The sequence below is a fragment of the Sylvia atricapilla genome, chromosome 3, assembly GCF_009819655.1.
Source record: "Sylvia atricapilla isolate bSylAtr1 chromosome 3, bSylAtr1.pri, whole genome shotgun sequence".
NCBI lineage: Eukaryota > Metazoa > Chordata > Aves > Passeriformes > Sylviidae > Sylvia > Sylvia atricapilla.
Genome location: NC_089142.1, coordinates 91,196,090 through 91,222,716, shown reverse-complemented (window position 1 = coordinate 91,222,716; position 26,627 = coordinate 91,196,090). Strand labels below are relative to the sequence as shown.

Sequence of the window (26,627 nt, the reverse complement as noted above, 5' to 3'; positions counted from 1 at the left end):
TTCCCACTGTAGCCTTTGAGAATTATCTTAATAAACTGGAAAAAAGCCTCCAATTGTCAGGACACCAAAGGGCTCAGTACGGTGCTGTTTTCAATAACTGGTGTGCTCACAGCTGAGCTGCCACTGGCTGTGACTGCTAAACCAAGAACTCAGCTTTCATCTGCACAGCAAAAGCTATGGTTGGCCTGTGCCAATCCCTGAACTCCCAGGTCTGAGCTCTGTTGTTTTGATGCCTGTGTATAACTTCTGGGATGTCTTGCCATGAATAAAACATGTATTGCTCATGAGACAGAGCAGTGGTAGTTGTGCTCCTCTGAAACACAACGCAGCTTCCCACAGATGAGCAGAGACTTAAATATGAGCAGAGCACAGAACTGGCCCTATCTCTATTTTGTAGGCCACAAATTTGTCAGTTCAGTGTTCACTGCAAACACGCTAAGTTATTGATCTAGGAAATGCCAGTATAACAAAATTTGACCAAGATTCTAAAAGAAAGAATACTGAAAGATTCTAAAATTGATGCATGAAGATATATTTATTACATCCTATACAAATGGAAGTCTTCTGTTTGTCTGTAACTCTCAAATGCCTTTAATCCCTTTTATTTTTGTGAAGTCTGGAGATAACTTCTTTAAATGGAGACTAGAGAATTAGTTAACTTCCTCTAAGACTGCTATACCAAAAAGGTTTTGGATAGCAGCATAATTTTAAATATTCTGTTATTTATTCAGGGCTTTTTGCTGCTATTTCTATTACAACAACCCTTTCTGTGTGTGATATTCAGGTAACTGCATGTGTGTAATACCAGTAGCAAAATTTGGCAAGAACATGCCACAGGAGAATATTTTTGTTGCCAGAGTAAATGAGATAATGGAAAAGACAGATATGGTCCCTGTCTGGTGTTCCATGTTAAATACTGGTCTTGTTGCCCCAACCCATTTCTGTGAGCCTGGAAAACTGAGAACTGGCAGGTTTGGCAGCACTTCTGTATGGGGCAGCCAAAAAAATCATCCATGAGTGACCAAAACCTAAGCACTGTAGAAATATATCTCTTTTTAGAAGTAATATCTGTACTAAAAGGTCTGGAGGTGGGCCAAAGATAATGATATTAGTGGTGGAGTTATTTGCCTTTGGAGTACCAGGCATGATATCTGGAACCAGTGCCATGAGCAAAACTATGAGCTTGGTTCTCTTCTCAGATCTTGCACAGAACCCCATTTCAAAGTGTAGGCATAGCCATAGTGCTTTCTGTGTTACCTTTATGTTTTTCAGGAGTATTTGCAGTGAGACAGTCTTCTCTTTCCATCTAGGAAAATGTGGGGGAGTAACTCTGAAGCTCAACTAGAGCGTTCCTTAATTGGACAGAATAGTTATTACTAAGAAAATAATAATGAAAAAAAGAGGCAGACTTAGACTGCTCAATGTTTTTCCTCAAATAATATGTCGTAGATGTGCTTCATGATAGATCATCCCCCAAGGATTTTGTTATCCCCAAGCCCTGTTCATGTTACTTCTTTCCACTTTTAATCTGTGCATGCAGCAGTGATTTTGTATTCTTTCCACCCAGCTGTCTGTATTATATTAAAACCCTTCAGAAATGGCCCTGCCTGGTGCCCGCTGTGCTGAGCATCAGCTCCTGTTCTCTCAGGAGCACACATCGTGAATTGCCGTGAGGAACATTGCGTTTGGAAGATCAAAAGCTGCCCAAAAGAGCATCATACCTTAAAATCCCCTTCCTGCGTAAACAACTTGTTAATGCCACTGAGGGGTAAAATTTGAATACCTGCAATTCTCAGTGTTATGAATTAAAGTTCTAATAATTTGTTTTAGTTGTTAAAGCATATAACTTGTGCAGGCTTTTCATGGAATCTGCCTATGAAAAAAGTGACCTGCCCTCTGGAAACAATTCTTCAGGAAGATTTTCTTCAACACTTTCAGTGCTGCTGTTCTCTAAGTTTTATGATCTTAAAAATCTGAGGCCTTCTGGTGATTCAATATCCAGCGGAGCATGTTGCTGAGATGAAAACAGTGTTTTTCTTCAGATGTTATAAAGTAGACTAAGTTTGTATTGTGAGTTATGTGGATAAATAATATAAAAATAAACACACACTCTGAGATTAGAAATTTTATAAGAAGGAGGAAAGTAGTTCTGGAACCTTGCATGGTAAACTAGCCATGGCAGGCACGCAGAAGCCATGCACAGGGACTGATTGCCTGATTTCCCTGTTAGGTTTTGCAGATTTGCCCTAAGGACATGAGAGCAGATATCTGTGTGCATCTGAACAGAAAGGTTTTCAAGGAGCACCCTGCCTTCAGGCTGGCCAGCGACGGGTGCCTTCGGGCCCTCGCCATGGAATTTCAGACTGTGCACTGTGCCCCAGGAGACCTCATCTACCACGCTGGGGAGAGCGTCGACAGCCTTTGCTTCGTGGTCTCGGGCTCCTTGGAAGTCATCCAGGATGATGAAGTCGTTGCTATATTAGGTGAGTCTGAGAGCTGGTAACCTGCATTTGCATAAATACAAATATGTCCAGCAATTTATGGCCTCTTCTACTTTTTCTTTAAAAAGCTTCAGTTAAGTTTGTTTTTTCGCAGTCTGGAGAGGTTTAATGGGCAACCATCTAACATCCAGATTGCTTCAGCCCTAGTTCATCTGGTCAATGGAAACTTTATTTTAGTATGGTGTCTTGGTAATTCTTGGGGTTTTCTCTTTTAATTAGAAATTCCATTTAGAACTTCAGAAAATTTGTTTTTTAAGTTCCTGGCTTCACTGCCTCACTCCCACCCCTCCCCATAATAATCCACATTTGCTGTAATTTTTCTAGTTAGATTTATTTAAGATGTGTTGAAATAATATTTATCTATTTTAAAGTCAAAGTAATTTAAAACATTTAGAGCCGATCTGTGTCAACTTGGAATGGCAGCTTTGGGTTGGAGGCATTGAAAAGAAACTGATAGGGAGTGTGAACAGCATTCTGAGGCAAAGCTAACAGAAGAGAGTGGGATAATCCAATAGATGTAGATGAATCATGAGATGGCTGGAGCATTGAGGAGGTGATACTTACCATTTGATTCTGTCAAGCCCTTTTGTGATAAGATCAATTCTCATGGTGGCTTAATCCTGTAACTGTCACTCATAGCAGCCTGAAAAAAGGGAATAAAACATCTTGGTAATCTTACCTTTTTCTCAACTCAGCTCTCCTAAGATGAATGTCTACTGAAAAATGAGGGGGCTAATAAATATGCTGAGCTCTGTTTTTCTCTACTTTTGAACAGGATTGCATGTATAGCATAGGGTAAATGTAGAGTCATGGGGAATCAAGTTGATAATACTTTGTGCCACACAAGAAGCTGAAAAGGTGAGAAGATGGAGGATAGCTGATTCTTTTTTGTTCTGGAATCACCTGTGTTGCTCAGGACTATGTGATATTTGTAACTTCTGCTTGTCTATGCTGCACATCAAGAACTTGCTACTTTTTGCCCCGTTGGACTCTCATGAATTAACTTGACAAATGTAGAACACAAACTAAGACCCCTCAGTTTGTGAGCCTTTATGCCACCACCTGGGTTCAGCATGAGAAGAAAACCTCAGAACATCTTGCTGCTCTGTTTGAGAGTAGGTCAAAAAGCAATGAGATGAAAATTTCTTTAAAATGTTCTTTAAAGACCCAAATTTTCTCCTCATCTTGACTGGTAACTCCTGCATTTTATCATAACACTCTAGAAAACCCTCAGCCAAGATTGCTGGAGGAGTCAGTGTTAAGGAAACCTAACTCCTAATCTCTGCTGCTGCAGAGTGATAGCTATGGATAAATGAGGCTGTTCCCTGGGTATCTGGATTAATAGAAGTATTTTGTTGCTATACTTCTCCTGGGATGTAGCTATTGATCTTCTTCCCTCCACAACTTTTTATTTTCTTCGTTTTCTTTCTTTCTTTTTTTTTTTTTTTTTCATTTCATTTTATTTTATTTTATTTTGAAGTCAGTTCCTGGGGTCTCACTAGAGTTGGTGAGTTTTATTCACATTTTCTTTGTGAATATTGTAAGTGGAGAGGAAAGTAAAATGAAGCAGGATCTGTTTGAGATTCTGTGAGATTTCATTTCAGATGTGCATCAATTTTTTGTGTTTCAGTTTCCACACGTGTCTACCTTCCTCCCTTATGCTGTGAGGACTTCTGCTGAAGGTTTCTCTATCCTGAAAAGAATTTATGTATTTAACTAAGCTTTTCACTCTTCTAAATCAATTGTAGTCCTTTTTCCTTCAGCATTGTGTAATTACCACGCTACTGAAGGATGCACCAGGAGATGGGTCAGGATTTCCTTTCTAGGTTCCTTGCACTCTCAAATTTCTTGTCTGTAGAAAACAGTACTTTGGGATGGGGGTTTTTGGGTTTAATTTTTTTTAAAATTTCCTAGTTAGCGAAACATGCCAAGTTCTTGATGAATGTATATCAGAGAAAACAAGGTACTACAAGGGGGGAAAAAAGTGCATTGTACAAGAAACATGATTTTTGCTGATCATTCAGCCAGAACGACCTACACCACAAATTTTGTTTACCAGTCTTAATCAAGCATAGCTGTGAACATCAGGCATGTAACAGCAAACCATGTGAGGAATTCCATAGGGTAATTTTAGTTGACAGGTATGTTACAGAGACTGTAATCTTCTTTCAGGCATTCTGGAAATGAAAATGAAAAAAATAAGTGCACAAATTATTTGAGGTGAGTTATTTGCTGAGGTCTGGCTGTCACATAACAAAGCAGCCTTTGCAGCTTGTGATGTAGCCTGTATCTTCCTGACAATGGAGGAATGAATTGCAACTCTGAATCCGTCTGTGGGACTGCTGTGCAGCATTGCATAAACCAAAGGCAAACTGCACTTAATCCTTAAAGGATCCAATTCATAGGAAACATTTTCAAGTTCTGAAATCATTTAACCTTGCAGGCTGGCGTATAAGAGTGTATTGTGTAGCCCTGGAGTGAATTGTGTACGCTTGCATAATGTCCTTCCAAATGAGTTCAATGTAATACCCCAGAGACAGGTAAATTCTCAGTTCAGGCTTATGTTCTTAGAACAAAGTGCTGACTTTGATTGACTTGGATTAATACAAGTTCTGAGTTGGAAGAAATTGCACAGCAGTGAAAAAAAGTACTATATTTGTGTGTTCCCTAAGATTGCCTTCCCATTAATTTAAATTGAGACACAAACACAAAAATATGCAAATTTAAAAAAAACCCCAAACCTCAATTCTTTGCATGTTTGCAGTAAATATTTTTAAAATCTACGCACAAAGTGTGATTTGTTGGGATGAAAGATATATTTTTTGAATTCTATGCAAAATTTATGCTAAAATACAGAAATTACTAATGTTCGTGTCACACAATCTTTGGATATTGTGTGTGAAAGAAATAGAAACAAAAATGTAGAAAATGACCTCTCAGCCAGGTTGTGTTTGTGATTCATTCCAATACAAATGAGTCAGAAAAAGAAGACTTAGCAAGAAAAGCCACTCTATTGCTATGTTTTCTATGTTAATGTTTAAATTTGAGAGTGGGATTAAGTAGAAGGGATGTTGAGCTGGTGGGAAGCTGCCTGGATGAGACACAATTCTGTTTCTGGTAGTTTGCTGTTCTTCCACTGACACTGCTGTCACTGCGTAGGATGAAGTGCTGACGTACGCTCAGCACTTTGAGGAAGACTGAGACAAATCACACAATCCCTGCCCTGAAGAGATCTGAGCAAAGCACAGGTCATGCAGGACTTCCATTAAGAGAATGTTTTCAACTTGGCTTTGCTTTTAACTTTCCTAAGCCCTCCTACTTGGCCTGATGCTGCTTTATCCACCTGGGACTAGCAGTGTCTCTTTGAGCTACTCTTATTTAAAAACTTAGCCATTTTTCCCAATGTGGTTAGAAAAAATGTGAGGGTTTGTTCCCTCTGTTAGAAAAAATTAAGTGTTTGTGTGCACTTCATTTGGCAGCTCTAGTTTCTCTATTTTGGAGCGGATCTTTCAGTCTGAGACTCTGACTATCTGAAAACCTGACTTTACTGCAGGCCTTTGAGAAGTTAAAACCTACTCATGCTCAAAAGATTGGCTACGTTTTCATTTGTCAAATAACTTCTTAAAAATATTCCTACTGAATTAACTGTGTTCCAGGCACAGACCATAAGGTCTGACTGTAGCTTTCTTTGGAATATGTAGGGGAAAAGGCACTTTGCTGCCTTCCAGCCATTTAGTCTGAGCCTTTTAAATCTCTCCTCACCATTGCTTGAGGAAGTGCTAAATTCCTGTGCTATGTCTCCAATTGTGTGTGTGCTTAGATAATTTAATGAAAATTACAGGAATGTATGTCATAGCAGAAAAAAAATAACTTTTTGTACGTATTTTCTGGAAATACATGGAAGGGCTGGATAGGAGACCTTTTTAGTACCCAAGTTGGTTCAAAGTCTTTCTGCCTGAAATGAGAGTTATTTTTCACATTTAGGAAAACGTTCCAGTAACAAGCTAGAGAGAGGAAGGAGACCCTTGAAAATTAGGGTGACAACCTTTTTTCATAGATAGCAGTGGGGAAAGCAGTGTCTTGTACTTAAATTTTCAGACTGCTGCAAAATTTGTCAGTTAATGGCTCTTAGAGGACCTGACGGAGCAGCAGATCTTTACTTTTATGAGATGTTCAAAGCTGCTGAAATGGTCTTGATATTTCCTGCAAGGGGGCCATGTGTGCATGGAAGGTAAGACTGTAGGTTAGTTTTGTGGACTTGATTAGAGACAGGGAACTTAAAGCTTTTATTAAACAACTAAAAACCACAGCAGTCTTCAGAGCTGAGCACTGGATAAGAAAAATGGCATTAACTAGAAGAAAAGAAAAAAGTTGAAAAGAAAAAAGCAGCACCTTACCACCAAACAGTTTGTCCCAAGTGTTACATTCCAGCTGTTCTGCATTTATGTTCTTGCTATCTTTATTTGACATAAAAACATTCAAAATAATAAAACTTTTTCCTGGCTGTTGGTTTAGCATCACAGAATATCCTGAGTTGAAAGGGACCTGTGAGAATTGTTGAGTCCAACTCCTGGCTCCACAGAGGACAAGTAAAGTGAATGAGACAGGAAGGGAAGTCAAGGCAGGAATTTATTTTGAGTAAGGAATACATTTGCTCTCCAACAGGTCAGTTTGTGGTTGCTATTGCTTTTGCTGCTATCAAAGCTGAAAGGCAATAAGGGAGTGGAGATATTGTGTAGGCATGCAAGTGTAAAGTAATACAATGTCAAGGATGGGATTTTTTGGGGGGAGAGGGGCAGGGAGTGTGCAAAGGATACACATAGATTTACATTAGAGAGCACACAGGAGCTGAGAAAGTGAAATTTGCATGACCCCAAAATACAGACCTTTTATTGTTATTTACAAAGCTACAAAGTTGACAAGATTGGAGACTCTGGTTTTAACATGATGTTGTAGAGGACCTTGGTGTGCCGTGTTTTGTTTCAGCAGGATATTAAATGCTCCATTTGCTTTGTGGGGGGAAATTCCTGCTGATTTAATTTGATCTAATTGCAGTCTTAAAGAAATGTTATAAGAATAATTATTTGTTGTCTTTACAATTGCTTTAGCTTGCTCATTTAGCCATAAGCATTTCATTCAGATGTAGACACGAGAGGATTGATTCAGATTTTTTTGGGACAGATTTGCATCCAGATAGGACAGTGCCAACTGCAAGGGCAGCTGTGCCACAGGGGTGGTCTATTTTAGAGGAGGGACAATAGAAGTGCAGAAGTATTGTCTGTGTTAGAACCCTCGCCATGGAAAACGGTACAACTTCCACAGTCATGTGAAAATTGCTTCTCAGCAGACTTGAAGATGGCAGATAAGTTAGCTGAGCCCAGGCTATTATCTTTAGATTGTCCCTAGTACCTGAGCTAACTCAGATTTCCCTGAACTAAACTGCTCTGTGTACTACCCCATTTTCAAAAGTTAGCTCTGTTATTTTACAGCCTGATATTTAATCCCAAACCTTTGAAGAAGTCCCGTACTTCTCTGCTTAATTTTTCACCTGAATTTTAAATTTAGGTACACCTCTCCGTGTTAAAAATGCCCAGCTCCTGAGCTCTCAGTCTTATGAAATGATTGCAGGATTATGGATGGCATTAAGAGTTTTCTGACAGTATCTAACATCACAGCATTGTTTGTGCTATTGAATAAGACTGAAACATGAGCAGCGATGCTTTGACAAAGGAATGATTGAAATTAAAATCCATCTTTATCCTCACTAGTTCTATTCTGCTTTTTCTATTTATAGTTGAAAGGTGGAGGGTTTTTTAGATGATTTATATAGGCAGGTTGGACAAGTTGCATGTTTCTGTGAAGTGATTCAATAAACATCAACTGAAGGAACAATTTTCAGAGTCTGATTTGCTCAATGAATGTTCAGGCACACTTAGCAAAAGCATTACAGATGGAGATCCAGCTAAACTTTTTAAAAGGCCATGGCATAAAGAGGTTTACATTAATATAAGATTTTAATTTCATGGTGGATGCAGGAGCAGCACTAAAACCCTTATTGAGGAATATAGGTTTATCCCACACAGTGGTTTTGGACAGAGAATATTCCTTATTGCTGTCCTCCAGACATCTGAGGTGAGTTGATATCAGGCCTTGCCATTTTTGAGCCTTTTTTTTTTGTTGTATGTCTAATTTCTGACAGACATTAAAACATGAATTGTCAAAACTCCTGTCCACTGCTGTTTGTAGATGGTTTAAGACTGTGCAGTGTATTGGAAAAACAGATTTTTAAAACATTTGATGACTTGGAGTCAGTGAGGAGGAGGAGTATTCCCTGTGAACAGTAGGGAACTTTTTGGCATGTTTCATGTTTTATTGCTGTGAATTTATACACCTTTGCATAATGTGCTCTTAAATAGTCCAACTCCTTGCATGTGGAAGAAGTCCTCCTTGGAAGCAGGCAGTGTCTGGCAGGACACTGGAATGATGATCCATGACACTGGCAGCTGAAGCTGAGATCTGGTGGGGATGAGGCTCATTGTTCCAGCATGCCCTTGGATATCTCAGGATATCTGTGTTAGTAAGGCTTGCACATCACATTTGTGTGCATGCTGCAACTGGAGGTGTGAAGAGGTAGAAATTATAAATTAGGAAGGAAGTCAGCTTTCTATAAAGACCCTGATTTCTGGGAGGTGAACCACTGAACTAATGCTCTTCTTTTTTTTTCTTTTTTTTTTTTTTTTTTTTTTTTTTTTTTTTTTTTTTTTTTGGTAGGGCTTTGTTTCTGTTTCAAATTTTTGGAGGAGGAAGAGTAACTTTCTTCTCACTGAAGAGACAGGAGGTTAAAAAAGAACTGAAAAAAAATTCATGAAACTTTAGTTTTTCTTTGTTTTCTCCAAATTTCAAATTAATACTTTTTTTTAGAGATATGTTTCTGTAAAATTATTAAATTTATACTGAAGCAGTTACAAGAAATACTAAATAAAATAAAAGATAAATGCAAATTTTGTGAAATTTTCAAAATATTTACTTTCTATATTTCAGAACATAAAACTTACTATTTAAACTCTTGTGAATCCTTTCTATCTGAAATAAAATAATAAAATTTGGGGGCTTTAATGTATGTTTCAAGCAATATCTAGTACATAAAACCTCTCCCTAGGCAATCAAGGAAATAACTCAGAGGATATTGCAATTTGAGCCTCTTATATAGGTGGGGGTTTTTTGGTCTTTTTTTTCGGTCAGAGAATTAGACTGCCCACGCAATGACAACATAGATTGAGTTGTGTTTTTCCTATTACTTAACCACTGCAAATACATTCAAATGTATTTATTACTCCAGTTACCTGAGCTACTCTGTATCCTCTGAGTTTGTACAAACTGGCCTCATATTTATAACATTTTTATAGTAACCATTAAAATGCAAATAAGGATAAAGGATGCAGATTCTGGTGAAGCCTCCTGGCTTTTTTTGTGAATAAACCTGGTAGGGCCCAGTTGATGTTTGAAACTTTACATCACAGTATGTCAAGTAGTGAATATAATCCATGTTGTATTCTGAGACACAAATAAACACCTTAATTATAGCAGCAATAATAGAAATTTTAGCTGTAACTAAATCACGTTGTTGCTACTCATCTCTAAAATAAATGTTTTTATTTTTTCTGTACAGTAATGTGTTTCAGCAGAGAAAATTGATGCAGTCGAGTAGTAAACTGTCTGCAAAATGTTGCCAGGGTGTGATTTACAACATGAACAGATACACTGTGTTTCTATTTGTGCACCAGGCAAATCACTGAAAGAGCAACTTCGGTTTGTTATCTCTGTAACACTTATTTGGTCTCTGTGGCAAAGATACTCAGGCTCTTTGGAGTTCTAATTAGAGGAAAAGACTAGTTAAAACCTCTGGTTAATGAGAATTAACATATTCTCTGCAGTGCAGTTGGTCATTCACTTTTCATTATGTCTCAGTTTGCACTTGAGAAATCTTAAGAAGATCCAAAGCAGCAAACCACTTCCATGCACCATCTCCTTCCAGCTGTACTGTGTTGGAGAACCAAACTAAGGCTATTCAGTGGCTTCAAGTTGTGGAATTTATCTGTAGGACAGCTACTGAATGCTCCACCTCAATGCCAAATGGTTGCTCCATTTTTTTCTGGCTGACAGTTGTTGTTGCATTAATGCACTAAGAGGAAAAAATTGATTTCGCTGTAGTGTCTTTACTTTGCTTGAATCATTCTCCCCTCTGTAAAGTGGGAAAGTTTAAATTGCATAGCTTACTTAGATTTGAAGGGAATGAAGGAAGAGAGGAGAAGGGAAGGGAAGGCTTTTCAATTGAAGCCAAATAATCATCTGGTGATCACAGAGGGGGTTTGACCCTAAAAAAATCTGTGTGTGTGCTTTTATAGCAGTTGGTGTTTCTAACTGCTAGGAGATGGAGAGCAGATCCTGAGGGTGCAGGCCAGTGTGGGGGCTCCAGGGAGCTGTGCTGGGAAATCCATTGTGGCAGCCCCTGTGGATCAGCATCACAGATAACTGTATTGGCTAAACAACTGATTGCCAAGATATGCTTAGTGCTGCATTGCCCCTGAGGTGAGCAATGTTTGGTCCTTCAATGCTCTACCATGAGCCATGTTAGGTCATTCTGTCTGGTCTTTGGATCTGCTGGCACTGTGTCAAAGCCTAATTCTGTTGTTCAAGCTTGTAGATGAAGGCAAATTGGGTGGGGATGTGACCTGGATTCTGCTATTGAATGTTGTCACAACCACTACTATTGCTTTGAGAATGATTCGGACATGAATATTTTGTCTGATATACTGAAAATCCATGGATTCATGTGAATGCCTTCAAAATCCACACTGACTCAGGAGATCTGCAACACATGAATCCACAGCTACATCTTCCCCCCCAGCTATCACACCAAAATTGCACCAGGATTTGAAGACACCCAGAACCCAAAAGTGGACTGAGGCGGTTATCAGCCAAACACATCTTCCGCACAAGTCATATTATTTTGGAGTAGAGTGGGATATCTTCTATCTGAGAGAAGAGCTCTTCAATCTTTCCTCTTGTAACAGTGAAAAGGCCAAGGGTTGTTGTGGTATCAAGGCAGTACAGGTGTGATATGATAGTGTGGCTCTTTTCTCAGAATCAGCAGAACACCTGACTAAGCTCAAATAATCAGATTTCGTCACTGGTGCTGCTGCTTTCAGGAGACAGAGTGGATGTGGCTGAACCTTATGCCTGACTTGGGCTGAATTGGCAGTGGTAACAGAGTAATCATCTTTTCACTTATAAGATAAACAGCTAATGTGATGGGGAGAAGAAACTGGGAAGGGGCAAATATGAAAACAGATGGTTTTATAAAATATTTCTTCACAGTTTAAATATATCAGGATTTGGGGACTTGTTATTATGATTAAAACAAACAAGGAAACATAAAAGGCAGAAAACTATTTGGCTTTCCAATGCATGCTGAGCTGCTGGTGGAAAAGGTCTTCACCCCTCAAATCCAGCAGGGAATATAAATGATTGATGGTAAAAGCTTAGATCATCCACTTTGAGTGTGATTGACAGATAATGTTCCTGGCAAACATCTGGAATTCAGCAAGCTGGGAATGAGAAATGCAAACTACTGACAAACAAACGGCCATCTGCATTTCTCTAGCTTTTTAATCTTTTTTCAGAGTTAAGGTGAAGTATATAAAGCCTGGAGTTATATAAAAAACAAGGCTTTTGGCTCATGTTCCCTAATGCAGCCCTTGAACTTTGCCAACCACTTTCTGACTCAGAAGTATCACCATACCCTTCTTGCTTTCCAATTACAGATGGTTTTGATAAAACACCTGCTTAGTCTTCCCCCCTTCTTTTTTTTTTTTTTTTATTCCTGTTTCCACAGTGCTTGATCTTATTGTGTGGAGAACATATAGACAAAGGGAGATGGTATGCAATTCCTTCTTATGCATAAGAGGCCAATTGTTCTAATGCACTGCAGGTGATCCTGGGTGGAATTTTAATTCCTTCTTGTTATATAGATTTCTACTGCTCCTTCCCCCCTCAGTTTTCTATAAGTGTCAAACATGGATTTTTTTTAGAATCTGACAATCAAATTCAGTACTTTTGGTACCCATCATGTAGAAAATGGACTTGACAGAAATAAAGCAATGAGGTGATTTCATGTACTTCACTTTGGAAACTGAAATACAGTGTGGCATTCATTTTCAGCTAGAGCATTGGGTGTTAACTTCAAGGAAGTTTGTTAATGAAAAAAAAGAGTACAACTTCTTTGAGTTTTTTAGTTTGTTTCTTAAAACAGGGACCACTGTGATCTGACTGAGTTTGTCACTCATGTGTTGCTTTTCTCTGGTTTGGCTCAGCAGGCACCCAGCAGACCCAGCTCCCTCCTGTGCTGTTCTGGGCACTAATGGGAGGTGGCAGGACACTGCAGGAGGGAGATTTTTATGGAGGGAAGAGTTACAAACAGTGAAGGGAAACTGTGGTTGCTGCCATGAGTGAAGGACAAAATTGTGTCTTTCTGTGTTATGAGAAAAGCAGAATTAAATTTCAAAAAGAGTAAGACATAACTGACTTCTGTTTTACCTCACTTGTGAGGGAGGCACAGCAGCACCATGCTGTCTGTGCTTGGATTGGACTGATCATTCACCACATTACTGTGGGACAGTGACATTATGATTGTCATTTTAAGGTAGGGAAACTTGTCTGGAGATGTCAAGCAATACACTTAGAAATGAGTTAGAATTCTCCCTTGTGCTTGGGCTACCAGCTCTAACTGTTACTCCTCAGTGATGGCACAATTCAATGCCTGATAGACTCCAGAGCGTTAATTAAAACAGTTGTTTAGCTAATTGCCTGGAAGATTGTGAATAAAAGCATATTTATTCCAAAAGCAAACAATCCATTTTTACCCAGTGAAGCATATCAGTTTTTATGGTGCATAAAAATAGTTGCATTTCAATTTTGAATATATTGTGTATTTGTCTAAAAGCCTTATAGATGCTCTGTTTTAAGTGCATGGAAGCTTTTTTTTTTTTTTTCCCATTTTTAATGTATCTGATAACAAAAACCATACAAATAATTGAAAATGTGAAAAGTCATTACTATTAAAAAGAAAAGTTGTTTACTGTAATGGGCTGTGGGACTTGGTAATATGCTTGGTAATATGAAGTTTTGTACTATTTCCAGATGTTCTTATTGTTCTATGCAAGACTAGAGGTGGAAGAAAGATTATCTGTATAATGTCTTTTCCTAATTTTGTGAAAAATGTGCTAACAGAACAAACAGGTGGCTTCAGTGTATATACACATTTAAAATTAAAATAAAGTGGTCAGGATCTAAACTGATCCATGTGAGGTGGATCGTGTAGGTCTTCTGTGGAAGACTGGGAACATATTAGAGTTAATGACATCTTATTGCTTTATTTCCTTATTACCTTAATTCAGGGTAGTTTGCCATCAAGCTGATAGTGTTTTCTCAAAGAAAGAATGCTTCTCTTCTAATGGAAGAGATTAGGTAAGGGTGGAAGCACAGCTGAAGGGCTGAGCTGGGAATTCTGAATTTGATTTAGAAGTTTGCTTGAGCTCTTTGCTCATGATAATTCTTTTGACTTCATATAGGCTTTCAAAAATGACAATTTATTTAGGGAAGGCAATCTAAAAGAACCTGGGTGAAGTCAGTAATCTAATATATATTTTGATGCTTTGGATTTAAGAATTGCTACAGGCAAGGTATTACTTACAAGACAAGGGACCATTCCTACCACAACTTGATAGATATGAATGTATTTCCATGTTGTTGGTCTTAAGAGAGATGGGCAGTGATGATATAGCACAGCAGAAGTTTGGGAGGAAAACAGATTTCAGAACAAGAACAGTAGAGCTTTTCATTATCAAGGTAACAAGTGAATATTCCTTTTTTGTTAGCACTATGCATTGGAAAACAGGGGGGAAAATACCATTACTCCTGTAAATGAATTTGTGAATTTCTCCTTTTTGTGCCCTGTCTGAGCTGGTGTGTAACCCGTGAAATCCTGACTGGGGGCTGCTCCTCAGCTAGATTTTGCTGCACATGCCGTGCACTGCAGTGCCCAGACTGGTGCAAAGGCCATCCTTGCAGTATTCCACAGCAGGGATTTCTCTGACTGCCCCGAACTCACAGTGACATGCACACAGGAAGGGTGTGAGGAAATGGCTTTTTTCTTCCTTCCAGTGTGAAACAGCTAAACTTTCACGCCTTGTCATTGTTATGTTGGGGATAACTAATTGTACTCCTTGTTTTGGACCCTGTTTAGCAGCACACTGATGTGTGATACAGGATGGTTTTATTGACACAACAGTGGGTAAATTTTAGCCAGATTAAGGAAAATCAACAACACAGATGTAAGAAACAGATCCTTTGTGTGACAGTTAAAAAGAGGAAGGGGAAAACCATTTCTTCTTAATTAATTTCTTTGAAAGGGATCAGAAGAGAACATGAACCAAGAACGAAGCACTTTTCTTTCTTTCTAAAGAAAATCCTTCATTGATATTTAAGGAGACTTTTCACATGGAACACCTTTAAAGTATGAAGTGTTACTAGGCTGTTGTAATTAAGAAAAATGTAATGGAAAAAGTTTTCAATTAAATATTTCAAAGTTTCTTTTTTTTTTTTAATGACAGTATTTTTTCCTGAGTGCAAAAATTGAAGAAATTTGACTGCATGAATGAGCTGTCTGCTCTTTTACACTTTTGATGGGAATAGTGCTGTTACTGAAAGCAATGCTGTTGATTTTCTGTAGGCAAAGGAGACGTTTTTGGTGATGTGTTCTGGAAGGAGTCAACTCTCGCCCAGTCCTGTGCTAATGTAAGGGCTCTGACTTACTGTGATCTTCATGTGATTAAAAGGGATGCCCTGCAGAAAGTGCTGGAGTTCTACACAGCCTTTTCACACTCCTTCTCCAGAAATCTCATTTTGACCTACAACTTGAGAAAAAGGGTAAGTAGCTGTGGTTTTAACATACATCATGTAAATTATCTCACTTTTAAGGACTGACTGCATGAAAAAAACTGAATGGCTTGAATTCTTGAAAATTTTGTGGACCCCTTTTATAAGATGACTTTTCAGAGCTTGCCTAAGAGACCCTGCTAGCATGTAGAGTCAAAAGGCTGTGAGTATTTATTCCAGTGCTAGCTTCAGAGGAAGCTAGACTGTGTGTATGTGAAAGTATTTTACATTTCCAGGAAGTAGATACGTGAAAACTCCCACAGTTGTGATAAACAGTGTTCACTACTTAATGCAACTTCATAGTTTGTAAATCACCTAAAAATATTTTGGGGGTTTTGCCTGGAGTCACAAGGGAAATGACAGGGAATTTGTAAAATCTAATATATGGAACAAAAGTCAAGTACAGTAAAGACTATGGAAAAGTAATGTGAGCATGGCATTCTATCAAAAGTTGTTTCTTTTATGATAAATCACATTTTGGAGTTACTTTGCTTATCTATAATATTTCCATTTTCTTATCCTTGTTTTTTTGGGCTCTTTTCATTCCTTGCTGTGTGGCATTTCAAGTTATTTTGTCAAATGCAAGTAATCATAATCTAACAGCCCAGTTCAAATCCTCTGCGTAATCTTCAGTGAACAACCTCTGCAGAAATTTATTAAAACTGTGGTAGGTATAATTCAGATTATATGATTTTATGAGGCAAGGTAGAAGATAATAATATTACACTGAAAAGAAATACATTAAAGAACCTGTACTTCCTTTATAAGGGTATTTGAGATCAGTAAAAGGAATATATTTGATAGGAGACTTTTTTGTTTCTAAAAATGATTCTCTGTAGTAATTTCTAGGTTCCAAATGAGTCCTAGATAATTAGACATGAAAAAAAGAGAAATCTTTCCATCTTTTAAATCTATTTTGTAAAATTACAGTTTACAACTAGACATTTTTAAAAAGATTTTTTAAAAATATATAGAGTTGGCATACTGCAAGTAAAATAGTGTGATGATATTTTTTATCTCCATATGTTATCAGTATAAAAGAATACAGCTTTTTAATGTTGGATGAAAGAAGAATGCGTGATCCACACTTGGGTGAAATAAATCAGAGCTCTGGTAGAAAATTTACGTGATTAAAAACTAAGAAGCAAATTTATATTTGGGAATTTCCTCCTAAGACTTTTTTCAAATGAAGGTATGCAGCTGTAAGCAAATTAAGAGGGATGTCCTTTTAATAAACAGCTCCTTACCTGATCTTAGTTAATGTAAGAAATAAAATAAATGAAAGAATCTGACATTACTCTCACCTCAAGAATCAGTATCACTGACTGACATATTTTATAATTAACTCCATGGGTAATGTGGTAATATGCTCTCAGAATATATAACTACTTTTTCTTATTTCTTAAAATCCTTAGAAATAGCAAGATTTGAGGCTTAGAAGGACCAACTTTTTCAAAACTCACAGTAATGCTAGCAGAGTTCCCATAATTTTGGACCTCCTCTGAACCAAAAGGCCCAACTTTAGAATCAAATACCTACTCCAGAAGTGGCACTGTCCCTCCATATTTATTGGTATTGCTTTTCCCAGCCCAGATCACAAAACATTTTTTAACCATAGTGTCACAACTCCTCTGCTGTCAATTTCCTACACAAAATGTTCCTAATAAAAATGCACATCTTATGATAGCAATTTCCATCCAGTTATTCAAATAATTGGATTTTAATTGAGTTGCAGTCAGCAGAAAAGTGGCATTGATTGATAATGGAAGTGAGAGTTTGATGGTTCTAGGTTAACAGACTGTAGCACTATTTATTTTATTAAAAGAAGGCTGATTGCAATCAGAATGCAAATGTTAAATAATGTGAATAATATATGCTCTTGAAGATGTGTGAAAGGTACGATGATGCACAGTAAAAACACAACTTTTTAGAATTTGGAATTTATTCCTGTTTAAATATCTGAGTTTTTTTTTTGTTTGTTTTTTTTTTTTTTGTTTTGTTTTTTTTTGGTTTTTTTTTTTTTTTTTTTTTTTTTTGTAGAAATAGGTTCCCAGCTTGTCGTTTCTAACACTTCTCTGGTCTATTTCTGCAAATGGAATTTTGTAGAACTAAGATGAACTGGTACCTTCTGTTAGTTACATTTGTGATGTATTGCATATTCTTTGGAGTATAAATACCAGAATAACACTTTTCATTTCAGTAAACAGTTCCGTCTCTGGCTCCAGAAGTGTTCAACTAGTTGAAATGTAGATACTGTATATTTCTCCCAAAAATATTCATACAGATTCCAAATGCAATTCCAAAAGCAGCTTTGGGGATTTTTTTCAGATAGATCTGATATTTTTAGACTTGGTTATTCCTCTGAGGTGTCCCCATCTTCAGGGTACCTGTGCCTTTAGCTGGCTGTGGTACTGAGCCCCTGTGCAGTGCTAGGTGCTTTGTAGCCAAGTTTCACTCAGCTTAAGGCAGGTCTAGCACTGGTCCATTTTTTTTTACCATATTCACATATTTCTTGGGTGCTGGGTCTCCTCCTAGTGATCCCGGCTGGAGCTGGTGCTCCCTGTTCCAGGCCTTTTGGTGCTACTGAGATGTTCCTCCTCTTGCTGGGTGTGGGCCCACGTGGTGATGACTGTGACAGAAATAAGCAGACATGCAGGGACATTGGAAGATACCCAAACTGGTCAACTGGTCTTGACCTAAGCTAAACCTAGAGCTGGATTTAGGTAAAGTAAAAGGCAACATTCCTTGTGCTATTCTTCCTACTTGTCTTGAATGTGGTTTGAGCTGAGCTGGGAGGGCAGGAAATTTCTGGTCTGTGTATCCCCTTTACACCTTCTGTAGAACAGGCCTGCAGGTATGAAATGTTACTGCCTGTGATGCTTAAAGACTTGGTGGCCAAGGGAAAAGTTTCCAATGCTGTGTGCCTGGCATGTCATTATTGTCCCTGTCTATGCTTTGGAAACAGTTTCCTTTCACTCACTTTCTCAACAAATGCCAGTGAAATATACTCTTTTCTAAAAGTGTCAGCTTGCTGTCAGGTGACTCCCTGAGCAGTTTCCTCAAGTGGCTAAAATCCCTCCTGAAGTTATTAGCTGTCTAGTTACCTCAGAGTGGGGCTCAGACTTAGGGAACTTTTTATTTTTCCTAAAGGAAAAGAGAAAGCAGACCTTTAATTAACTCCTTCTGCTGCCAGTCACTGAAATTTTCATGTAAGTGGGAACAGGGGGATAATCATCTGCTGCATCTCTCTTTCCACCATCCAAAGAAACTGAAACTGCACCAGTCTGTGCCTGCAGGTGCTATGTGTTGGACTTCAAGACTTTGCAGCTGAAAGGAAGCTGATAGAGATTTTTCAGAGCAATACTTACCATAACAATGTTCTGAAATTAAAGCAGGTTAACTGGATGTTTCTCTCCATTTCTGGAATCTTTGAGGGGAACCAGAATGTAGACACTGGGGGTATTGTGGGAATGTCAAGTGACAAACTCACCCTCATGAAGGATATGCTGGACAAAAGAAATACTGCAGGTTGGGAGGGCAGCAGGATCCATAGGCTGGATGGAGGGGGTCTGTTTTTTCTAACCAAATATTTAAACACTTCTGGGTTTCCAAACTGGACATCATAACTCCAGGTTGGTAGAAGCATAAGAAGAGAAAAGCTTGCTTCATAGCTAATTGTCATTGTCTTGTGGTGGGATGCAATTGTGCTATCTAAGAATGGGAAAGGCCTTTGGCAAATGTTCTGGCTTTGGCAGCTGCTTCTTTCCATGTGCATAAGCTTTGTGACCAATATTAACTTCCACTGGGTTGTACCACCCTGTATTTGCCCATTTCATTCTGCTGCAGCCATAATGATGTTATAGCTCAAATGTCTGCTCACACTATATAAAAGGGAGAATTCTTATACATAATTTATTAAGCTGAGATTTCTCTAGTAAGCCATTTTAGTCTGGACAGGGATTAAGTGACTAATTCTGAATATTTTGGAGTGTCATGGTAGAAAGCACAAGTGGCTTTCCCAGAGGCTGAAATTTGTATCCTGCTATAAAAGAAGGAAGGCGGTAGGACCTAGGTATGTTACCGGGATTTTGCTGGAGTGAAAGTGGCAAAGAATGTTCTGCATTTTTACAAATCAAACATTATTTAGTGACTTAGAGCCAAAGTTCCTAGTCAGAGCATACTTGAGAGAGCAGTGATTGTAACAGAATAGTCTCTCTCCTTGGCAGTGTAAGATTACTTGCTTTTTTACATATAGTGGTGTTTTTATTCTATGGTGTTCCAACTGTGCCAGTGGACAGGACTGAAGCATCTCTTTCAAAAAAGCAATTTTAAAATGTAATTGGGCTTTCCTCTTCAGCATTAGTTTAATCTTTCTTTTTTCGATAGTGTAAGCTCTAACTAGAGAGAGAACCTCTCTCAAATCATACATTTCAGCTAGGAGTGCCTGAAGCCCTGATTGTAAATCTCAAGGGATGTTGGCAGCAGTTTGTTTTCAGAGGGGCATCCCATGGGCTTATATTCTGCTTTTCCACAAGACAAGTTTTAATTTTTTTTTTCATGATACAGGTTCAAAATGGTATCCCAGAATTCTTTCTGGTACACGAAAGCCAGAATTGCTGGAAGGTTCCAACAAAACTTTTTTACGCTGGGAAGAGAAAGGTTTTAATTTTGGAAATATTATCCCATTTGATGATGGATTTCATAATGGTCAAACTGACAGACTGCTTCTTTCTCCTGTGTTTGTACTCACCAAACCAATCCCACAAGTCCTGTGGGAAGAGGATTTTGATGTTTGACTGGCATGTATCTTACAGCACTGAAAAGCGAGGACACTGGACCTTACTGAGATGTCTGGAAGGGCCCGTGGCTTGGGAATTATGCCAAATTCCCAAGGAGGCAAAGTTGTCAATTTCCAGAAAAACTGTCCAAATGTAAATAAACAGTAAAGCAATGTGTTTTTTGCCATGCTGCTTTTTAAAAGCTGTTCAGGGAGTCAGATACTCTTGTATTCACATTTCTTCTATGTCAATCTAAACAAAATGTGTTTTATTCTGTTTCATCAGCAGTAGATTCCATATTGCATTTTTCCATCTTTTCCCTGGCCTTGGACATGTTAACTTCTATCTGTTTCTAACAGAGAACTGTTTAGCTAGCCCACAGATTTTTGGTCAAATAGACTTTACACTCTGTACTGAAAGTGCTCTGAGGCACTGTGTCATAAAGTTTGCACATCTTCTGTGGATGATCTTAGTGTTATGTCTGTTGAGGAGTTGAGACCTCATGCTCTCAGGAGGATGTGCCTTTGGATTTCTTCCTTCTCCTCCTCTGTAGTTTGCTGGAACCCTCTAGGTAAAGCATTGACACCCACCCTTAGGGTAGATTTAATGAACTGCAAGCCTTTAACATTCGCACACCTAACAGTGATTGTTGATGTGTGTGACTGTGTTCAAGCCAAAGTAACTCCATTATCTATTTTCCAGAAGTTCCAAATTCTAAACTTATTTCTGTTCTATTTAATGCTTACGGCCTGGAGCCCTATAGAAAGGAAGATCTGGCTACAGACAAATAGTTTACATAGTGGGGAGGTGTTTGTCTACAATAGCAAACATAATTAACAAGGAAGTTGGGGAGCCACAGATCCTGGCCAGAAGACCTGCTCCTTCCTAGGTCCCCTCAGTAACCTGCAGGGCTTCAATGGGTAGCCTGCTCCACCATGGGCTTCCATGAGCCCATGGGGACAACCTGCAGCTCCACAGTCTCCACCATGGTCATCAACCCACCAACCACTGTGGGTTGCAGGAAAATCTTTGCTGCAGCCCTTGGAGTACCTCCTCCCCCTCCTTCTTCTCTGACCTTGGTGTCTGCAGAGTGCTTTCTTCCACATATTGTCAATTCTCTCTCTCAGCTGCTGTAGTGCAGTGTTTTTTTACTCTTTCCTAGCTAAATATGTTACCACAGAGGTGCTGCTGACAGGCTCAGCTCTTGCCTGCACTGGCTCCATCTGGGAGCAAACCACAACTGGCTCTGTCCTACAGGGGGACAGGTTCTGGTGCCTTCTCACAGAAGCCACCTCTGCAACCTGACTGCTATCAACCCCTCGCCACAGAAACCCAAAACAGACAACAAAACTCTTCTGTTGCTGTTGCTCACTACATGATACATTGTCATGTAAATTGTAGCTGTGACTTAGATAAAGCTCTGCGGGTAAGTAGCAAAATGCTTCTTTAGAATGCTCTTAAATGACTAATCCTATCTCAACTGATTTAATGAATTCATCACATGTTTGAGATGCCTTCTGCTACTATGAATAATGAGTAATTTTCATACATTTAGGTGCTGTAGTAATGTCTGTACAGTTGTTATAAAGAGGTAACTTAGTGTGCTATGCAAAGCAAGCTGTGTATTTTTCCACAGAAATATTAAGTTGTTGAATTTCTGATCGGCCATTAAAAGTAACAGAGTCATCAATAGGTATTAATAATAATCAATAAAATTGATGGAAGATCTGATATGGGGGTGAAATTCAAATTCCAATTCACCTTAAAATGGAAGAATATGATTCTTTTATGAAGCTGATGCTAAAACCATAACTGCTTTGAAGGATCATCAGTAAAAAAAAAAATATTTCTTATTCTCTGCTATTGTAGTTTTATAGTGTTTTTCCATGCTGGTCGCTAAATTCTTAACTATCATTGCCATTCTGATCACTGAATTAGGAATTAAATTTGTGCAGACTAAATTTGCAGACTAAACCCAGAATTCTGGCTATTTCACAATGTGTTTTCTAAGTACAGAAACTATGTCAACGTTATGTCAATAAAGACATTCCAATTCTATGTCAGTACTTGGAAGAAAAATGCTGTAAACAGAGCGAGATATGATCAACCAGAAATTGGGATTAAGCACTTCATTCATCAGTCCAGAAACTGAACTGATTTTTTTTCTGTTGTTGTTTTATCGCATTTTGAGGAGACCTGCTTGAATTGTTTTTGAGAGGTTTTTTTTTCCTCAGTGACCTATAAAATAGTCAGCCTTAAATTTAAAAGAAAAAAAATATTACTTTTTTGAAATCTGTAGATTGTTCATAAAGTCTTTCCATATATGGGAAGTCTGTTTTGAATAGATGAAAAATGCCCTAAACAAGGTTGATGGCGAATTAAAATAAAATTTGTTTTCATACTCTTTTAATCCTTAAAAAAGGACACATTTGGCTTTTGTGAAGCTGTTTTCAGATGAGTAATAGAAAGTTGACATTAAATAAAGGTTTTATCTCATTTTAACATGAGACACACACCCACACCAACTTGTTTATCCCAACAGAAGAAAATGCATTACTTTGATTTTTGTTCTTCTACCCACGTAGACTAAAGCATAGAAATAATTTTAATACAGAGAAAGGTTATCCAGAGTGAATGAGTATTCCCCAGAATAGCTCCTCCAAGCCTTTTTAAAATAGAAAATGCATTTTCTAGGAAGTAAGGAAGTTCTAAATGTTGACCCACCACCAGGGACAGAAGGCAATAATCCAAACGGCACTGTAGCTACTCTTACACAACCTGGGAATCTAGTCTTCCTTGTGAAAACAGTGAAATTCTTGCTAGTACTTTTACAGTAGGAAGGATTAATCCTAATTTTAAGCTCATGCTTTTTCTTACCAATGTGTTGATTTGGGAGAAATAGAAGTGTAATACGTGGAGTCTGTCTACATGGTGTGTTCAGTATGTGCGTGGCACTTCACCACTTAGTCCAATCCTCCACCAAGCTTGCAAAGAGGGGACATTCCAGGGGAAGTCAAAGAATTCCTACCCTTTCTCCAGTCTTCTGCTTACCATGACTGAGTGGCCAGAGCTTGAAAATTTTTCTGTATTTTGAATTTAAAAATTGGTATGGGATTTTTTCAGTGCCTGTCATCTCGATCTGTGTATACGTGTATATATATATATATATATATATATATATATGTATGTACAGTGACATACTGCTGAAGCTCCCAAGTAATTCTAATGTCACACATTATTTCTAATATATTCATGCTGCTACCCAGGCTTTTTTTGCATGTGTGTGCCACATTCTGTCATGTATTATAACTGCACTAATTATGTCAATGTCATGGTAACCTCTGTGGCCTGGTGGTTTTATGTTTTGGTGTAACCTGGTGCTTCACTGTGAAGCACTACTCACCAAACAAAAGACAGAACAGTGACTTGATACCTTCCTGTATTATTTTTTTCTAAAAATGATCTTTCTGGTCTGGGAAACAGCTGGGTCTAGGACAAACTTATTAAAAGGAAATTATTTCCTGGCATAACAGCTTTGGCCTTCTGGTCTTCTCTAGGGTCACTAAGGGCTGAACTCATATGATTGTAGATCCAAACACAGCCTGTTCAAGGTACTCCACTTAGGAGAGAAAATGCAGATAACTCTGCAATATGAAAGCTGAATTAAGTTGGCCAACCTACTTCTTGAGCAATCGACTTCATAATCTAAGTGATCCAATTGATCCATATTTGGCACTGCAGTAAAAGCGGAAATAACTGCCCCACTGGGGAAACAAGGGGAAAAAACCCACAAAACACGCCCCCCCCCCCAAACAACAACAACAAAAAAAAAAACAACCAACCAGCCAAAAACCAACAAAAAACAAAAAAAACCCCACTAAGTTCTGGAGGTTGCAGCTAGTGTTGCGTAGAGACTTTGTGATCCTGGGTCCAGACCGAACCCTTCCTCCAACTCTGTTTTCTTGCTGAAACGTTGAGACTTTTATTGTAACTATGAGCTCTTGGACAGTGAGACAACAGAGGTCCTTTCCTTTGTGAGCTTCAGCCAGGTCTCCATATTTCCTCTGAGGGCTCTATTTGTTGTGTCACATGACAGGCATAAAAAACATAGTTCACCTCAAATGCAACAAATCCTCTTAAGATTTTGCATGAACCAAAGCAGTTTCCCGGCTTGATCTGGGAAAAAATAAACCACAGACACTGAGAGGTCAATCTAATGTGTGTAGACAGCTGATGTTTTTCCTGTATCCATCCTTAAGAATCAGCCTTTTAGTTGCCTCTGAATGAGCATCCTGCTGGGGGAGAGCAGCCAGGAGCATGGCACATTCCTTAGTCTCAGGCCTGCTGCGAGGAGTCACGCAGGTAACTCGGTGTCTGATGTCAACCTGCTCTGCAGGCTGCTGCCCATTCCAGCCTGACTTTGGAGTGTTTGATTGCTGGGTCTGAAGTGGAGTAACAACAAGGTGTGGCCTTGGGAGAGTTTCTACATTTGAAATCCAGCACGCTTTGCCATCATGGGAATGAACCAATTGCAAACAAAACTCGAGAGGGCACCTTGCCAGTCATCTGCTGTAACTGTGGCTACCAGCTGTTCCCAAGGAGTGTGTTGGGCTGTGGCTCAGTATAATAACTTACTTTCAGAAATACATTGGGAGTAGGATCACAAATCATCCCCTCTTATTTGATATTAATTTTGCAGCCTGCAACTGGGGTTTTGTTCAAACTGTGTATGATTCCTTCCTCAAAAGGAAGTGCACTTTGTTATGTGCTATGTCGAGCTCCTGTTTGAATTCAGATTTTCAAACAGAAATGTGATACCTGACACTGATGTAGAATGTAAAATCCTTGTACAAGTGAATCTACTAAGCGGTTTCTTTGAGTATTTTTTTTCTAAATTAGCAGACTGCAGAGGGGTCTTAGCTCCGCTTGAAAATGTTAATATTTTCCCTCTTTTAATGGTTGCTTTTTTTTTGTTCCAAATAATTTTCTCTTTTGCTTTTTATGTTACAGAATGGGGGGGTGAACTCCAGCATCCTGTGTGTTTTTATATTTACATATATATTTTTATATATACATATATATGTATTTATATGTATTTATATGTATATATAAAAATATAAAGACTCACACACATATGTATATACAGTGTGTCAGTAGTACCTCTCTCAACTGAAGCAGGAGCTTACAGTGGTAGGCTACTCTGAGCATACTCAGTGTCCCAAAATGCTGTAGGACTTGGAATGAGAATTTCACTATCCACAAACAGCCACGCAGCTGGACATGAAGGGATCATGATTAACCACAGGTCCCATTGTCTCCCTATGCAGCTGTGGGACTGCATAATGTTTTCACCAGATTTTTATCAGGAGTTAAGTCTGCTAATCCATTTTTAATTAGTACACCATTATGAATGTGAAAACCCAATACCATATTAAGTGTCTGGACTTTAATACTTTGTGCTTTTACTGCCATATACCTTTGTAGTTCTTCTTTTTGTGGCCATCTCCTGGGGTCTTTTCCAAACACAGAAAGCAAACACTGCACACATGCACTGTTCCAAGTCTTTGTGACTTGGCATACCACATCTGCAACATTTCCTCAGGATTCCCCAACCTGGCTCTGCCATGCAATTCATCTAAACATATTGTTCCTCCATCTTAAAATTTCAGAGGATATGCTTCCACCATTCTGACATACTTCATGGTTGGTCATTTCTCCCATATGCTCTGTAATAAATACACTATGCAACAAAATTTTTTCATTGTTCATTTATAAAGCTGAGATAAGACAATCCAAGAAAATTTCTGCCACAATGATTTTGTAACATATTAGATGATTTACTTTTTTAAGCATTGTCTTTGTGTGAAAATATAGAATTATGTTCCCTTTTTGGAACCTTCTTTTTTACTTTGATTCTTAAAAAAAACCCACCAAATACCAAACCCAAAGTCAAACAAAATACTTTAAAAGGAACTAATGTTATACCCAGGTTGACTGGAACAGATACATCAGTGTCTCCCATCTTCAAGGTTGATGGCTGGATTTAGCATAAAATTTAAATGTCACATAAATTCCAGCATTCTTTGTCATGCTGCAGAAGTGAGAAGCACTGCAGTCTTCCTCTGAGTAGGGGATGTGTAATTTGTTCTTTTTCAAGATTTCGCTGTTACTTTGCAGTAACTGCAATGATGTTATTTATGGCCACTTATTATCTTGATTAATGAAAACAAAATTGCTGTTGATTTCCATCACATACTTGATCAGATGATTGGCTAGAGTGGAAATATGAGGATTCTGTAACCTTTTGTCATGCTAAGATGCAAAGCAATAACAAGAAGAAAATAGTGTTAGC

General features: G+C 38.4%; 1 protein-coding gene across 1 annotated transcript in view; it reads left to right on the top strand.

Annotated features, from left to right (window-relative positions):
- KCNH1 (potassium voltage-gated channel subfamily H member 1) overlaps positions 1 to 20,440 on the top strand; it is a 104,975-nt gene extending 84,535 nt beyond the window's left edge. The window contains exons 9-11 of the mRNA XM_066316140.1: positions 2,231 to 2,483; positions 15,292 to 15,488; positions 20,064 to 20,440. Of these exons, the coding sequence (XP_066172237.1) occupies positions 2,231 to 2,483; positions 15,292 to 15,488; positions 20,064 to 20,432 (819 nt within the window). The 3' untranslated portion in view covers positions 20,433 to 20,440. The remainder of the gene's footprint in view (positions 1 to 2,230; positions 2,484 to 15,291; positions 15,489 to 20,063) is intronic.
- Positions 20,441 to 26,627: the final 6,187 nt, after the last annotated feature.